Source organism: Panthera uncia, assembly GCF_023721935.1.
Source record: "Panthera uncia isolate 11264 chromosome A3 unlocalized genomic scaffold, Puncia_PCG_1.0 HiC_scaffold_11, whole genome shotgun sequence".
NCBI classification, from domain to species: Eukaryota; Metazoa; Chordata; class Mammalia; order Carnivora; family Felidae; genus Panthera; species Panthera uncia.
Genome location: NW_026057578.1, coordinates 56508281 through 56526290, shown reverse-complemented (window position 1 = coordinate 56526290; position 18010 = coordinate 56508281). Strand labels below are relative to the sequence as shown.

General features: G+C 41.6%; 1 protein-coding gene across 1 annotated transcript in view; it reads left to right on the top strand.

Annotated features, from left to right (window-relative positions):
* Positions 1-6982: 6982 nt before the first annotated feature.
* The window catches only part of SLC9A4 (solute carrier family 9 member A4), a 65804-nt gene continuing 54776 nt past the window's right edge, over positions 6983-18010 (top strand). The window contains exons 1-2 of the mRNA XM_049651259.1: positions 6983-7238; positions 12216-12679. Coding sequence (XP_049507216.1) covers positions 6983-7238; positions 12216-12679 — 720 coding nt within the window. The remainder of the gene's footprint in view (positions 7239-12215; positions 12680-18010) is intronic.

The window sequence follows — 18010 nt, the reverse complement described above, 5'->3', positions numbered from 1 at the left end:
ATGATCCCACAGTTTGTGGGCTTGAGCCCCACATGCAGCTAAGTGCTGGCTGTGCATCCAAAAGACTTGTCTATCTTGGACACATCGTATAAACAGAGCCTTATGATACGTGGTCTTTTGTGACTGGCTTCTCTCACTTAGCATAGTTTTTCTGATGTCATTCATTTTGTAGCACATGTCAGAACTTCATGCCCTTGTATAGATATTCTAAATTTCATTTATCCATTCAAACAATTGATAGACATTTGGGGTGTTTCCACTTATTGGCTTTTGTGAGTGATGCTGCTAAAAATATTCATGGACAAGGTTTTGAGTGGATATATGTTTTCATTTGCTGAGTTGTGTGGTAACCCTGTGTTTAACATTTTGAGAAACAGCAAAACAGCCCCATTTTTTATTTCCATTAGCATTTTACCTTCCCACCACATCCTTGCTAGCTTTGGCACCATTGGTTATCACGTGTTAAATTATTATTATTATTATTATTTATTATTATTATTGTTTAGACATTCTAGCATTCTAGTGAGTATGAAATGATATCTCATTGTGGTTTTGATTTGTATCTTCCTTTTGACTAATGGTATTGGAACTCTTTTCATGTGCTTATTGCCCATTTACATATCTTTTTGAGAAATGTCTTTTCAGATCCCTTTGCCCATTTTGTAATTGGGTTATTTATATTTTTATTATTGAGTTGTAAGAGCTCTTTTTATATTCAAGATACAAGTCCCTTATCAGATATGTGATTTACAAGTATTTTTTTCCATTCTGTGAATGGTCTTTTACACTTCCTTGATAGAATAGTTTGGAGCACAACGTTTTTATTTTGATGAAGTTTAATCTGTTGGGTTTTTTTTTTTCTTTTGTTGGTGTGGTTTTGGGGTGTGTATGTAAGAACATTTTTGCCTAACTCAAGGTCACCCAAACTTACTCCTGTTTTTTTGGTAACTTTTGGTGTTTAGCTCTTACATTAATGCATACTCTATTTTGAATTAACTTTTTTTTTAAATGCTTATTTATTTTTGAAGGAGAGAGAGAGTGTGAGCAGGGGAGGGGCAGAGAGAGAGGGAGACATAGAATCTGAAGTGGGCTCCAGGCTCTGAGCTTTCAGCATAGAGCCCAACGCGGGGCTAGAACTCATAAGCTGTGAGATCATGACCTGAGCTGATGTTGGACACTCAACCAACTGAGCCACCCAGGTGCCTCCATTTTGAATTAACTTTTATGTATGGTATAAAGATGGAGTACATTTTCATTCTTCTGCATGTGGATATTCAGATTTCCTAGCACCATGTGTTGAAATGGTTATTGTTCACCTATTGAATTAATCGAGTTGGAACACTTGTCAGAAATCAATTAAATGAATAAATAAATGAATGAATAAATGAATAAATAAATAAATGAATGAATAAATAAATGATAAGGTTTATTTCTGATTTCTCAATTCTGTTCTATTTACCTATATGCCCATTCAGATGCCAGGATTACATTAGTTTGATTACTATAGCTTTTTAGAAAGTTTTGAAATTGGGAAGTATAAGTTTTCCAGCTTTGTTTCTCTTGTTTCAAGATTTTTTTTTGAGTGGGGTGCCTGGGTGGCTCAATCAGTTAAGTGTCTGACTCTTGATTTCTGCTCAGATCATCTCAGAGGCTTGAAATCAAGGCCACATAAGATTCTCTCTGTCTCTCTTTGCCCCTCCCCAACTTGCTCACACACCCACACAGTATCTCTCTAAAACAAATTAATTAATTAATTAGTTAATTAATTAATGTGTTTGGTTTGTTCATTTTTGGACAGGGGCATTTCTGGGCACATTCCATATAAATCTCAGGACCAGTTTGTCAATTTCTAAAAAGAAAAAAGGCACAGGATTTTGATAGAGATTGTGTTGAATCTGTAGATAATTTTGGGGAAGTATTTCCATCTTAACAATATTAAGTCTTTTGATCCACGAACAGAGATATCTTTCCATTTATTTAAGTCTTCTTTAACTACTTTCAACATTGCATTTTTCAGAATGCAAGTTTTATACTGCTTGGTTCAATTTATTCCTGAGAAATTTAGCTTTTGATGCTATTAATTTCATTTTGGTTAATTCGTTGTTACAGTAAAATACAATTTGTCATTATATATTGGTGTCGTATCCTGCAAATTTGCTGAAGTTATTAGATCTAAAATATTTTATTCACTTATTTAGAATTTTCTGCATAAAAGAACATGTCATGCGTAAATACAGACGGTTCTACTTTCCCCTTCCAATCTATGTATCTTTTATTCTATTTTTCTTGTCCATTGCCCTTACTAGAACCTCCAGTAAAATGTTGAATGGAAATGGCAAAAGTGAACATCCTCGTCTTGTTCCCGATCTTATGGGAATGCATTTAACCTTCACCATTGGGCATGATGGTGGCGGTAGGTCTTTTATAGATGGGCTACAGCATGTTGAGGAAGTTCCTGTCCATTCCTACTCTGTTGCGTGTTCTTAAAATGAAGGGGTATTACATTGTGTTAAATGTTTCTTCTCAGTCTACTGAAAAGGTCATGTGGTTTTGTCCTTTATTCTTTTGATATGATGTTATATTAAATGGCATTTGGATAGTTAACTGGCCTTCAATTCCTGGAACAAATCCCACTTGGTTTAGATATGTTTATAATTGTTATGTCTTCTTGGTAAACTGTCCCTTTTATTTTTATAAAATATCCCTCTTCCTCTCTAGTAAAATTTTGTGTCTTAACATCTGTTTTGTTTTGTTATTTGTATAGCCACTCCAGCTTTCTTACCGTACTGCCATATGGTATATTTTTTCCATCCCTTTACTTTCTATCTGCTTGTATCTTCGAATCTAAGGGTGGATCTTCTGGGGACAGCATAGAGTCTTACATTTTTGTTGTTAAAAACTGGGCATTTTAACATCTTACAGTGATACTTGATACTGATTCTGCCCCCTCCCCTAACTCCAGGTGTTACTGTGGTTTGGTTTTCTGTTTATTTGTTTAGCGACTTGGCTGGACTATTTCAATAAAGTCTATTTCCCTATGCAGACTTTAACATCGCCCTTGAGTCTATACGGTCTTGGGCGTACTCATAATCCCCCTGACCTCTTCCTCTCTCACCCAGGATGACAGTGGCTTGAAGAGGGTCCTCTTTGACTCTTTTGCTGATCTCCCTGTTCAGCTTTCACCTGGTCTGCTGTCTCTATTAACATTGCACCTAGCTGCTAGCCTCCTGTAATCGCAAGTGAGTTCAACATTGTGTTCAACATAGCTTAACTAGCTCCACAGTGGGATCCAATTAAAGTCAGGTCCCTTTGCAGGATCATCTTGGAAGCCAGTCTTCGACACTTCTTTGACCTCATGATGACCTTTGACCCCATGATGAGCCTTCTGATCTGTTTCCCTCCAGAGTTCTTCTCTTATCTTTTGAGTGGTCTACTTTTCACATGTTGATATCATGGAGCTCCCAGCTCTTCTTACTCGTGCAATCTACATCTCCATTGTTGTTGACCGTGCCCTTAGGCTTGAACTTCCCTACGTTCTGTTCCAAGTAGTCAGTTCCCTTAGCGATTCTTAGGGAGTTCTTTGTTACTATGGCCTGCCTCCCCCCTTAATAGAAACTCAGCTCCAATACTCTGGGAAGGGACACGGGGACAGCACTCTGCTTCTCTTCGAGTGACACTCCTGCTTTATGAAGGAGGTGCTGGACAGGGACAGTAGCTCTTAGTCTTCTTGGCTTGTCTTCCCTGGTGTGGAAACTCAGCCCTCTGAGTAAGCAAGGGCGAGAGTGACTGGTGGCCAGTACTCGTGGCCTGCCTCACTTGTGGTAGAATTTCAAGCCTGTAAGTGAGTGGACCTGTACAGAAAAAGGGATCTCTCAGGCACGCTTGCCTGCAACACAGCTTGTGCAGCACAAGACGTGGGGCGTTGGGGTGGAGGTTGGAGACTGATGACAAATACCGCCAGCCTGACTTTCTGAGTAGAAATTGTAGCCCTAGACTGGGAGCTGGGGTTAGAGGGAGTCCCATCCTCTTGGCTGTGCCCACGCAGAGTAGAGTTTTCTTGACACTCGGCTGGGAAACGGGGGCCGGAACCAAGTCATGCCACAGACTCTCCCAGGTTTTACCAATATTTAGAAGGTTGTCTTTAATTTCTGTATGCCCACAGGCCATTTCCACAGACTGAATGGTTGTTCTTTTTTTTTCTCATGTCTATTTCTTTATTTTGAGAGAGAGAGAGAGAGTGCGTGCACACACACGAGCAGGAGAGGGGCAGAGAGAGAGAGAGGGAGAGAGAGAATCCCAAGCAGGCTCCACGCTATCAGTACAGAGTTGGATGTGGGGCTTGATCTCCCAACCTGTGAGATCTGACCTGAGCTGAAATCAAGAGTTGGATGCATAGCCTATTGCTGCATAGCCTATTGCCGCCCAGCCACCCCCGAATGGCTGTTATTTTTATTTTCATTGGTTGTTCCCAGTTATGGTTGTCTCCCTGCCACTAGGGAGAGGGTCTGGAGAGTCCCCCACACTGCCATTCTGGAAATGTTTCTCTCTTGTTTCCCTCTTCCTCGCACTTTTGCTGCCTTTGGTTTGCACCACTCACGCAAGCTTTGTCTCACACTGTTTTCTAGAGAACCGGGATGAAGAGGGCGTTTTAGAAAGAATATCCAGGGCGCTGTGTGAAAGCGCTGTTGAACAGGTGGAAGTGGTACCAAGGATTGACAAGGCAGACAGCAAACCTTGACCTGGAAGGCAAAGTGGTCAGCTGCTCTAGAACTCAAGATTTCCCCTCACTGTTCCCTACATTGGCCTTACTTCTCTGACATTACTTGCACTCTCCACTACTATGTAAGGCTAAACAGGTGCTAATACATTCACAAAGACTTGAAAGGAAAAGCAGGAAAAAACACCTCATACGGACAGCATCTTCATGTATTATTTTTATTTTTTAAATTATTTATTTATTTATTGTGAGACAGAGAGACAGCAAGTAGGGGAGGGACAGGCAGAGAGAGAGAGAGAGAGAGAGAGAGAGAGAGAGTCGAACTCAAAAAATGTAAGATCATGATCTGAGCCCAAACCAAGAGTTGGACACTTAACCGGCTGAGCCACCCGGGTGCCCTGTGCATCTTCATCTTATAGATGAAAAAAAACCTGAGGCTCAAATAGGTACAGTGACTTTCCTAGAGTGAAGCAGGTAATTAATGCCCAGGAACAGAGGTGTTCCGAGTCTTAGTTTCGGTCTTGGCAGGGAGCACCATGGGAAACCCTCTCCCATTTCTTTTTTAGAAAACAAAAGTAAAAGTGTGAATAAGAAGATAAGGTGTCTATTCCAAGGAAGTTTTTCATTACAAGGCTATGCATATCATCTTTTCTGAAAAAAAAATATTGACCCAATATGGTGACCTGCTTGTGGTCAACATGATGGTCTCAGTTTAGTGACTAAATCTGATCTCTTTTAGAGCCAAACTGCAAAGGAAAGAGAAAAAAAAATACACATGTGCGTTCTTGAGATGTTGTATCTAGATGCCAGCCTTCCTCAACATGTCCTATCTCCGTTTTCCAGTGATCTTTGCTGAGTATGGGGAGGGGGATGGGAGTCATCGACACTCACTAACATGAACCAAATATATATATAACTCATCCTGCAGTTAGATACAGAAGAGGCATTGAGACTGTTTATGAACAATAATTCTCATTTTCTATTGAATGCTATTCCTCATTGCAACAGAGTTCTTATTTCCATATAGAATAAGAAATGTGATTAAAAATAATAAAAACCAACATTTATTAAGTGCCAGTAATATGCCAGATACTTTGCTTGTTCTCTCTTATTTAATGCTTCTAGGCAATCAATGAGTTAGATATTTTTGTCCTCCTCATTTTCAGATAAGGATGCTTTGAGAGGTAACAAATTAGGTTAATGTCAAACAGTCTGTTGTATCGCTTTTTTTTGAACCAGGGGGCCATTAAAAAAAAAAAAAATCCTTTAAAATGAAAAATTTGGATGTGCCATGGAGTTTTTTAAAACTAGGTTTTAGATGTATTTCATGAAACTTGTTCTTCTGTTCATTTTTTTTTTTTTCTGCATACAATTCATGGAAAGCTGGAACTTCTGTCTTTCTTTGGATTACTACTCATGCGTTCAGTAATGTGTATGCTGCCTTCTCCTCTTCCTCGTTCCTAATTTATAGAGACCATACGACTCCAGGACAATCCAGGCTGAAGTCTATGGTCTGGCATAATTATTAATAGCTCTTCCTTATTCTCAGAAATGCCCTGGTGTGGATGACAATTTCACCACCACCTTTAAACATTTCATCATTAAACACGCCGAGGTGTCACATTGAGGCTGCCCACTAGGTGTCAGTAATGTAACCCCCGGAAAACACTCAAGGAAAGCATTTCATTACAAAAGTCATATCAGAGCAAATAATTAAGTGTAGTGCAGGAGCTACCTGCAGCCTGTCCATTCAAAACAAGTGAGAGAGCTCGGGGAGGAGAGCGGGATCAGGTGCAGGACAGACAGGTAGCTCCTTACTAGGATCTGGTGGAGAGGGAAGGACTCCTTTCTTAGCCAAAGGACTCCAGTGATATCTGGAATGGACACCCTGGTGTCTTTTTTTAATTTTCACTCACAAGATGAAGCCAGTGTGCAGTGACGTGAAGAAACAGCTTTGAATGAAGACATGTTTTTCCCCTTCCTAAGCTGCTCTTCAGATCATGATCGGACGAAGGTCACATAGGCGACCTGGGCTTTAAGGAGTCTACCGAATGACTGACGCACTTGAGCCAGAAGCTGAGTTATCTGAACACGAATCCTTTAAAGGACTCAGAACTCAATGACATGCTCGGACTCTTCTTGGAATGACTCACGGACTGTACGTATATTACCCTTGACCCAGGTGGATGCCCCTGCTCTCTAGAAACCCTCCTCACTGCAGATGTGTGGCACACCATGACATACAGGGTCGGGGAAGCCCACAGCATGGGTTTTCAAGTGTTTGTGCCTTTCAGTCCCTGGAGCTGGTTGCTATTGCTGGTGGCCCTCAAGTGTCCTGAAGCATCTTCTGATTTGAACGAATCCACAAATTCCACTGCCCAGCGTGAACCTAACGTTCGGTTTGCTGCTGCAGGCTCAGAGCCAGATGAGAAGATATCTGTTTTTGCACTGGATTATGACTATGTGCAAATTCCTTATGAGGTCACCCTCTGGATACTTCTAGCATCCCTTGCAAAAATAGGTAAGTCCCCGCACACCTGGCTGTGAGAGTTGTTCTCCCCATGAGATAATGTATGTGAAAATGCCTTGCCCCTGGTGAACTACGTGGATTTTAACTGTTACTGCTATTGCATCAAAAAAATCTGTTCCTTCGAGTCAAGGGGAAGCCATAACTGCTTTGTGTAAAGCCATTTAATCCTTCGGGACTGTGCTTTGAAATTTGAGCATACTTCTGGGTTCCGGGTTGTTTTGATTTCTTCTTGTTTCAGGATGACAACCATGTGACTATTTGGCACATGAAAATCTCAAGTTCTGTGCATTAAAAAATAGAGCAAGGCCTGTAGGTCTCGGAATGATGCTCCTTAGAAATTTTAGGAGCACATAATGATTCTTCTGTGAAATACTCTTCCTTCATTCTTGGCAGTGTAACTGTGGGCTTCATAAATGACTCCCATTGTTTATTCTTTAAAAGCGTGACATGCGCTCCTTGCAGATTGACGGAAAGCAAGGAGCAAGACAACCACACTCAGTGGTGGGATATGGGGGCATAGAAGATGACATGTCAGTAAGATATAAGTTTATGCCTGAGCCAAATGGAGCCGGTGGGGCACCTCTGGTTTCCTTTGTGAAATAAAGGAATTCGAATTCATGGATTAATTTCTAATCAGGGTTATCTGTGTCAAAAACCAAAGTGATCTTTTACACTCTGTGACCATTTAATCCTTAACTCCACCCCCTTGTCTCCTTAATACCAGCTTATTCCAAAGTGGAAAACTGATGCAGTTATCTCACTTATTAAGCATAACATCTCCTTTGCCTCAGTTACGAACTTTGTTATTTGGGTAGATACATTGTCCTACTGGGATAGAATCCACGAAACATTTTGATGCTTATTTACCCTTTTCTTCTAGCATGGGTATGAAATATGGGTTGAACCACCGGATCTGGCAGTTAACTCCTTGGGATCAGGACTGTGGGTTCCATCTATTCATCTAACTTCCTCCCTGGGGATGACAGGGGTACTGGTGTATTCACTCGATGCTCCTTCACAACTGCTTATCATTATGAGCTAGTAAAGTCTGAAGAGTGAATGGAAATTGCTAGTGTGAAGAACTCTTGTGTGATTTGTCAAATCATTAACTTACACAAAGGGTCTCATGTTATTTCTAAAAAGTGCTCAAGTAAAACCGGCTTTCTAACAGGGTAACATTCTCAGTTCAGAGCTAGGGTTCTACTACCTTTCATGCAACCACATGGGCGCTGAGATCATTCAAAGTGACCTTATGTGGATCTTGAGTTTTCCTTTGTGAACAATGCTGTAGATTCTGCCCCACCCCCTCCCCCCAACTCCTTTCCTCTTCACAGTAATGGGTGAAGTAGGTCTGGGAATCAAGGAATGACAGCTGACACTGACGAGCTAGTCACCTTGACTTTCTAGGTCTCTGTGTGCCCAGCTGTGAGATTATTTCTAAGACCTCTTTGGGTGCAAATAAGGATTTTCTAGTGGCAAAGAGGTTTACATTCTCTAAACAGGGCAATGCAGAAAGGATATATTTGACCTTGGTTTTATGTTGTCATAAAACGTAGATTGTTTTTTAGAGTATCTCATGTGTCCACACTCACTATGCCTAGAAGTTCAGAGGATGGTAAGACAGTATTTTTCACAGGACTACTGGCTTAAATGATCTTGATTTTCATGTTGATGGAATGCAACATACTTTAGAAAAAAAAAATAACTTCAGTAGGTTATCAGTTGGATCATGCTTATTCAAGTTCAATGTCAAACTTGTTAGTCTTTAAGGATTCAGACTACTTCTATACTGTACCAGAAAAAAAGGTCACATTTATTGATTTTTATTTCTTACATGTCAAGTACTGGACTCGTAGTTTTATATATGGTGGCTCATGTGTCTGGGGCAAAAAAATATGACATAGAACTATAACATGCAAGAAATCTATATAGATTTTCTTAGATTCTATATTATAAAACTAGAATCAAAATATAATTGATAATCATTATATTTATCATTTATTCTTTCATTCAGTCATTCTATCAAGATACATTTATTAAATGCCCATACCATATGTGGAAATGACCATGGTCCCTGGCCTCAAGGGTCTAGTTGAATGGGGAAAACAGATGAATTTAGCACTGCCTGATAGGCACTCTGACAGAAGAATATCACAACTCTCCCCCAGTCTTTTTTAAAACATCCAACTATGTGTGTTATAGAAGAACAAAATTATAGAACAAAGATAATACAGAATCACCTCAGACTTTTTCTTTGTCTTTTATTTTAGATCCACCTCTTGGAACACTATAGAAGGGTGTTCCTTGAGTCATTGGGCAGAATGGAATTGTAGCACCATCTTTGACTTTCAAGCAGGACTTTGTTATTTGTGGCCATTTAAATTTAGGGCCCTGGAACTGTAAACTCTCTCAAAGTGACTGACTCTATTGTCCATCATGAAAGGGAGGAGAGTTGTACAGTGTGAAATGCACATGATGGTTCTCTTTACAATGCCTTACTTTACAGTGCATGGCACCTCTTCCTGCTACCACTGCGTAGGTGTAGCTTAAGGCAGTTGCATGTGGGATCCATTTCAGGAAACTCAATTCCTGGAAGCAAGACCAAACTGGGAAGACACGGGGACTGAGAAAATCACACTATAGACTCTTCCACCTCTTTTACATATTAAAAAGTTCAGTGTAGTTAAAATAAGCACTAACTGAAGAAGATGAAGAAGAAGAGGAAGGAGAAGAAGGGAGAGGAAGAGAGGTAAGAGGAGAAGGAGGAGAAGGAGGACAAGAAGAAGGAGGAAGGAGGGGGAGGGGAGAGGAAGAAGAGAAGAAGGAGGAAGAGGAAAAAGACAAGGAGAAGAAGAATAGAGGGAGGAGGAGGGTGGGAAGGAGGAAGAGAAAGTTATCATTAGGAAATGGAGAGAGCAGGACTCTCAAACTCTTGAAGGAGGCCTTAAAGCCTACTTGAAGGAGGCCTTAAAGCCTACTTCAAGCCACTGGCTTGAAGCCAGTGGATAGGCTTGTGGTTTTGGATTGTCCCTTGATACTAATTACATTCTATCATAATAACCTGCCTGCTGATAATAAATGAAATTCAAAGCTGTGATCAAGGAAACCCACATGCTCTTTGGATGGCTGGACTTAAAATTCCCAAGGAGACATTCAATGGCTCTCTGTGGCCTATGGGAGAAATATTCACTCTTTAGCCTTAAACTCAAGACCCCCTATTATATGGCTCAAAATCATCTTCCAACTCTTCTTCCAATATTCATCCAATTCATAATTTCCTCCAGCCAGGTGACCTCCTCGATAAATGTTAGACCTATCTGACTGGGCCATTCCCACCTCTTTTCCTTTTCCACTGGAATTCTCCCCACCTAAAATCTCTCCCATTCTTTTGTCCAACTATGTAACTCCTTGTCATACCCCAACAGCCTGTTCAACTTCTGCTTCCCATATAAAAGCTTCTTTGGTGAACATTTAACCTGATCAATCATTCATTTACACACTTATGGATTCTTTCAGCAAATAGACCAGCTGCTGTGGGCAAGACACCTTGCTAAGCATGTTGGGGAGATATAGAAATGTATGTCATTCTGTCTGAGTTGGAAGAGTCTGGAGGTGAGCAGGGGAGATAAGTCATGCACAAAAAATGATAGAGAACATTGTTGTTAGATACTGATAAAATAATACAGTAATTCAGAGGAAGACATATGCTTTCCTTGGGAAGTGGTTGGGAAAGGTTTGAAGACTGAGATGGACCTAAACAGGTTGAAGAAAAGACAACCCAGGCAACATTAATGGTAAACGAAAACTAGAAAGGTGTACCGCAGGGAAAAGATGTGTAGTTGGCTGTGATGTAGGATGGATATATAAGGATAGTGTTGGGTGGGAGGGATATTGATTTGGAGAGAACCCCAGAGTGACCTGCTGTGCTCTGATCTCTTCTTATATTTGTGGAAATAGTCAATGTACACTTCGCTGTATACTTATGCATTGCCTTGCTTTTGTCTTCTTATTTGTTAATGTCTTATTTCTGAAATTCCACCAACAGCTGGAATTGTAATAAACATGTTTGGTTCTCCACTTTATACACAGTGCTTCCCAGTGGGTTGGTCTTGGCCCAAGGATGCTTCCCAAATGCCCTCAGTTTAAAAATCTGTGAGTTGCTTTATGTGCCTTCAGAGACTTAGGTGCGGACTGAGATGATCAGATACATGTGGTTTGGAAAAGTCATCTGGCAGCAGGAAATAGAGTGGACTGGGGAATTGAGGGTGAGATAGGAGAAGAAGCTAATGCAGTAGTCAGGATGGGAAATGAGGAGCCTTCAAAAAAAGGCGGTGGTTGTACAAATGGGGAGGAAGAGCTGGTCTTTAGGGGCATGGCTGAGAGACATAGCTGATGAAATAGGGAGCTGGTTGTAGGAGGGGCAAAGTTGACAGGGCTTCAGGGATTGTGACTTGATTTCCTACTTAAGTGGCTGACCGGCTGGCAGGGTCATAGGTTAAATAAGGAAAATAAAATAAAGGACTGAATTTTTGTTTATTGGTTTGGGGAAGGGAGGCTCGGAAGAAGCTGATGTTTAGGTGACTGTGATTGACTGCCTGAGCCCTGAAGGTGGGTTTTGCAGGAATGCAAAGGAACTCCACTCTCTTCTCTCCTCTTCCCCCACTGCCCTCCTGGATCCTGTAAGGTGGGGAAGCAGGGAGGGGCAGGAGAGGGGACGACTGGCTGAGGACCACTCTGGGACCTGCTCCGGGCCTGGCATGTTAAGTACTGGATCTTGTTTAAAGCCCCCACAACACTTCCAGTCCCTGCTATGCATGGGGACCTGAGGCTCAGGGATGCACTCCAGCCTACCCAAGGTCCCCTCTGCTTGGTTTTAGATGGCCTCTTGTATACCAGTCTCCTGGTAGCTTAGTGGCCAGAGCCATCTCATTTGCAAACATCTAAATGTGGTTCTCTGCTTTTCCCTAGGCTTCCATCTTTACCACAGACTGCCAGGCCTTATGCCAGAAAGCTGCCTCCTCATCATCGTTGGGGCTCTGGTGGGCGCCATCATCTTTGGCACTGACCATAAATCTCCTCCTGTCATGGATTCAAGCATCTACTTCCTGTATCTCCTTCCACCCATTGTCCTGGAGGGTGGTTACTTCATGCCCACCCGGCCCTTCTTTGAGAACATTGGCTCCATTTTGTGGTGGGCAGGCCTGGGGGCCCTGATCAATGCTTTTGGCATTGGCCTCTCCCTCTACCTCATCTGCCAGATCAAAGCCTTTGGCCTCAGTGATGTCAACCTGCTTCAGAACCTGCTGTTTGGTAGCCTGATCTCGGCTGTGGACCCTGTGGCCGTGCTGGCTGTGTTCGAGGAGGCACGTGTGAACGAGCCGCTCTACATGATGATCTTCGGGGAGGCCCTTCTCAATGACGGCATTAGTGTGGTGAGATGTCAAAGCATGTCCCCGGGGAGATGAGGAGTCAGGTGAAGCTGGAGACAGCAGTCCATCCTCTGGACAAATGGAGAAGGCTGAGCATGGCTGCGTCAGGGCAGGACAGGAATAGGCTTTGGTCAATAGAGTGTAGCCAAGTTCTGGTGACTTCTCTTAGGATCTGCTACAAATAAATAATTGCTCACTAATGCTGCTTGTCACTCAGTAACCAAATAGCTTCTTTAAACAGAGGAAAAGGAGAGGACAGATCATTTTTTAGTTAAAATCAGGTTCCCAGAAGAAACTGTTGTCAAAGCCTCTTCTGGTCTTTTCACTAGGATAATCCATACTTTACCATTTTTCTTTTCTCTCATTCACTGGACCTCATCCTCATTCCCTTCATATGCTTTTCGTTTGTTTTGTGTTTAACATGTTGCATGCAATAATGAATTTAAATAAAAGATGAGATAGGAAGGGAGTTGAAAAGGATTTGCAAAATTGTGTTAGCAGCCTTGATTGCATGACTCCTACAGAATATGTGAATGAGGCATTTTTGTGTAAGGACTCCTTCTGGGGAGAAGCTGAGAAAAACTTCACAGGCTGTCAACACAGGGCATTGAGGCCCAGAAGACGTCTTTGGTGCTGGAATATTCAGGCAAGTCAGCCCATTGCTTAGTTTCATTACGTTACCTCAAACATTTACCAGGTGTTAGACTGTGAAACTTTTTTTTAAATTGTTTATTTATTTTTGAGAGACAGAGCATGAGCAGGGGAGGGACAGAGAGAAGGGGAGACAGAATCTGAAGGAGGCTCCAGGCACCGAGCTGTCAGCACAGAACCCGACGCGGGGCTCGAACTCACAAACTGCGAGATCATGACCTGAGCCGAAGTTGGATGCTTAACCGACTGAGTCACCCAGGTTCCCCTAGACTGTGAAACTTTTATATATAGTTTGATTTGCTTTTCTTATCTTTTTTAAAAACTTATTTTTTTTAATTTTTTTTAAATTTTTTTTTAACACTTATTTATTTTTGAGACAGAGAGAGTCAGACCATGAATGGGGGAGGGTCAGAGAGAGAGGGAGACACAGAATCTGAAACAGGCTCCAGGCTCTGAGCTGTCAGTACAGAGCCTGACGCGGGGCTTGAACTCACGAACCATGAGATCATGACCTGAGCCGAAGTTGGACGGCCAACCGACTGAGCCACCCAAGCACCCCAAAACTTATTTTAGAGAGACTGTATGAGTGGGGGAGAGGAGCAGAGGGAGAGAATCTTAAGCAGGCTTTGCACTAATGGGGGGCTTGATGCCAGACCCTGAGATCATGTCCTGAGCAGATATCAAGAGTCGGAAGCTCAACTGACTGAGCCACCGAGGCTCCCCTAACTTTTCTTATCTTTAAATTTACATCACACCACATAAGTGATACAGGAATGCATTTTTATCATAGAAGTTCCAAACAGTACAAAATTACACAGCATAAAAACACAAAAGCTTCCACTTTCCCCTCTCCTCACTCTCTAAGCAAGCCCTTTGATCAGTTTGGCATTTTCTTTCCCTGTCTTTTCTTTTTTTTAATGTTTATTTATTTATCTTGAGAGAGAAAGCACATGCGATGCAAGGTGGGGGAAGGGGCAGGAAGAGAAGGAGAGAGAGAATCCCAAGCAGTCTCCATGCTGTCAGAGCAGAACCCTATGCCGTGTCTCAGGAATGGTGAGATCATGACCTGAGCCAAAATCAAGAGACAGATGCTTAACCAACTAAGTCACCCAGGCACCCTCCCTGTCTTTATTATATGCATATGTGAGCGCACGCATGCATGTGTGTGTGTCTAGATAGATATTATTTTGCATAAACTGGGTGGGGTTATATTATATGCATTGCTTAAATATAACAATTCATTCTATATCATTTGTTATGGAGTATTTCCCAGATTATATTGATGGTAAGTTATTTAACCATTTCCTGATGATAGAAATTCAGGTTGTAACCAAATTTTCACTTTTGAAAACTACAACATTGTGATGAATATTATTGTTTCTGTGTGAGTATTTTTATAGGGTACATTCTTGGAAATGAAATTTCTGGGTTAAAAAGTGGGTACCTTAAAAAATTTAAAAGATGCTGCTCATCCAGTTGGTGAAGGAAGGATTCTTCCCCCAGGGATAAGGAGTGACACCCAACAATAAACAGATGACAACAGTTAGATACATACACTCATAGCCCAGGGGAGGAGGACATTGCACACCATGCAAGGCCACATGGGTGCTGCACTTGGGAACAGAGAGAACAATCAGGGATATGGGAGTAAGGCTTTGTGGTAACAAGAAGAGAGGTACCTCCTGGTTCCCCCAGGATGATGTGATTGGCTTGTTTCAAATCATTCCACAGGCTGTCAGGAGACTGACGCCTGATACTCAGGAATGAGCAAGTATAGGGCCTGGTCCCATATAGGAAGGGCTATTTGGCCAGTGAGCGGTCAGGCTGAGGAGCAGAACTTGGAGTTATGCCACTCAGGACCCTCCCCATTTTACCAAATATCAAGGTAGTACACAATATTGGACCTTAATTTTAGTTGTTATACCATAGCTGCTAGAATTTTCCAGAAACCCTACATGGTCTTACATTTCCATAGACAGTATGTTAAATGCATGTTTTCTTTTATTGATGTCTATAAGAGTTATTTCTTCTTAATGTTTTCCAATTGAATGAGCACAAAAGGGTTAATCTTGTTTGTTTTAATTTGTATGATGATATGAAGCATCTTTGCAACGATCTTGGATCATTAGTGTTTCTCATTCTGTAAATTGGAAGTTCATATCCTCTTAGGGTGGCCAGACTTTAAAAACATGAAGGACGCTCAGTTAAACTGAAATTTCTTATAAACAATTAATTTTGGGGGGCACCTGGGTGGCTCAGTAGGTTAAGCATCCGACTTCGGCTCAGGTCATGATCTCGCCGTCCATGAGTTCGAGCCCTGCGTCTAGCTCTGTGCTTACAGCTCAGAGCCTGGAGCCTGTTTCAGATTCTGCATCTCCCTCTCTCTCTGACCCTCCCCCATTCATGCTCTGTCTCTCCCTGTCCCAAAAATAAATAAACGTTAAAAAAAAATTTTTTTTAAATAATGAATTTTTTATATGTCCCAGTTATTGTATGCAAGTATCATATCTCGTCCATTTTTCTTTGCTGTTTTTTAATTTTCAAGTGATTTGTAGAAACTCATTGAATTATCTAAATTTTAAACTTTTGAGTATTACATACAAATCAAATATTTTCTCTTATTGTGTCACTTAAATGTTTTTAGGGGCACCTGGGTGGCTCAGTGGGTTAAACATTTGACTTTAGCTCAGATCACGATCTGGTTTGTGGGTTCAAGCCCCACATTGGGCTATCTGCTGTCAGCATGGGGCCAGCTTCAGAACCTCTGTCCCCTCTGTCTCTGCCCCTCCTCCACTCATTCTTTCTCTCTCTCAAAATAAATAAAAACTTTTTTTCTTAGATTATGGTATCTTTTATCCTATAAAAGTTATAAATTTTTATGAGCTCAAACCTAATGTACTCTTTTATTGACTGTGGGTTTCATATCTTGCTTTCAGAGATTATGCCCAACCAGAGATCATGCAAACATTGTTTTTTTTTTTTAATTTTTTTCCCTTTTACCATTAGTTATTTAATTCATCAGGCACACAATATTTTATGGTGAGGACTTTATGCAAAAAATAGATAGTGCAGGGAGCAAAAGGCTCTTAAAATGTAACCCAAGATATCTAGGATGGATTTACCAAGTGAAGGAGAAAAAAACCATACATGAAGTCAGACATCAATTAACTTATTCATAATGAGAATCTCTAACTGTTCAGCAAGATGCTAGACTCATCAGGGCTACACATTCTTTCCTTCTGGACAAGTTCCACAGGAAGCCAAGTTGTCTGAAACTGGGAGGAGAGATTGGGACTGCCCATGGAACTGCCACGGGAATGACCTCCTGCCATGTGCTTCAGAATCACTTAGGTGGGACTGATGAATATTCAGATGTCCAAACCCCATCCCAGACTCTCTGGGAATGGACCCTGGGAATCTGTACTTTAACAGACACCTCAGGTGATTACCAACGTTTGAGAACTAATGGTTTCTCACCTTTAGGTTGAGAGCAGCTGATGTATCTTGACCTAAAACAATAATACGTTTAGAACATGGGTGGTTCTCTCCTCAGACTGGGCTGGTTGAAGCTCTGAGATCACCTTTCGCCACCATTTGGTCTTTAGATATTTTCATACCTCTGGTTTTGTTATAATGGAGTTAGTGGCCCTATTCCACTCCTAGGTGGCCCCTCTGAACCGTGATGTGTTAATTTCACACTTCATCTCCTAAAGATAATCTGATTTCATTTAAATCTAAGTTATTTGGTATTACTTGCTTACTGTAACCCCCATCACTGGCTGAGCCACTGAGAGCGCTTATCTGTAATAACATCAAAGCCACCTCTTGACTGTCCATTCCAGGGTAATTCTTCAAACTTTCCTTCACAAATGAGTTTCTAAATCCCACCTCTTGTAATTTTCACAGGACACCCTATTTCTAACATTGGACTCTGTTGCTTCTTTGGTGTTGCCTCTGAACTTGAGAATCTGACTTCACCCTGAAATTTCTCTAGAGTTTATATCTAAAGCCAATCACAGCTCGGTTTCTGGTTGGGGTTTCTTGGCCAGCGACAGTTGTTTGATTTTCCCAAAGTTAAATTGTTTCCACTTGGACATTTTTTTTAAAATGATCATTTCAAAATAAAATTATAATTTTCAACCGACCAGAGTATCTGCTGAGGGCACTGTTGTGACCTCCAATGGGCGAAGCTGCTGTTGTTTTGGCTCCAGGGGGGTTGCCCACACGTCACTCCTGGGTCACTCTGTGGTCACCCAAAGCACAGTGAGTATTAAGTGTGTGCTCGGGCACTTCTGTGCCCCTACGTGAAACCAGAGAAGCTCCAGGGCCAGATTTAGAAAGCAGTTTGAAAGCAACTGGTATTTAATGCAGTCCAGTTGTATTTTGAGCTAAGGGCCTTGAACTCACCCTTTCATTGAGGAAGGGGCCTTCCTGAGGGCAGCAGTCATAAGCATGCTCTTTCAGCAGAAAGTCTGAGTCATCTGGAAAGCGATCTGTGATTTGCGGGTTACATAGGACAACTCTCCAGATCTTTATTCACTAAAGAATTGCTTTCTTACTAAAGAGGAGCTGTTCCAGAACTGTCGAAATACCAATGAATCTGATTCTCCAGGTCTCTTGCCCCATGTGTTTCTCCCTCTTGTTGAATATTTCACCAGAGCACACCCTTCGTGATAGGCAAAG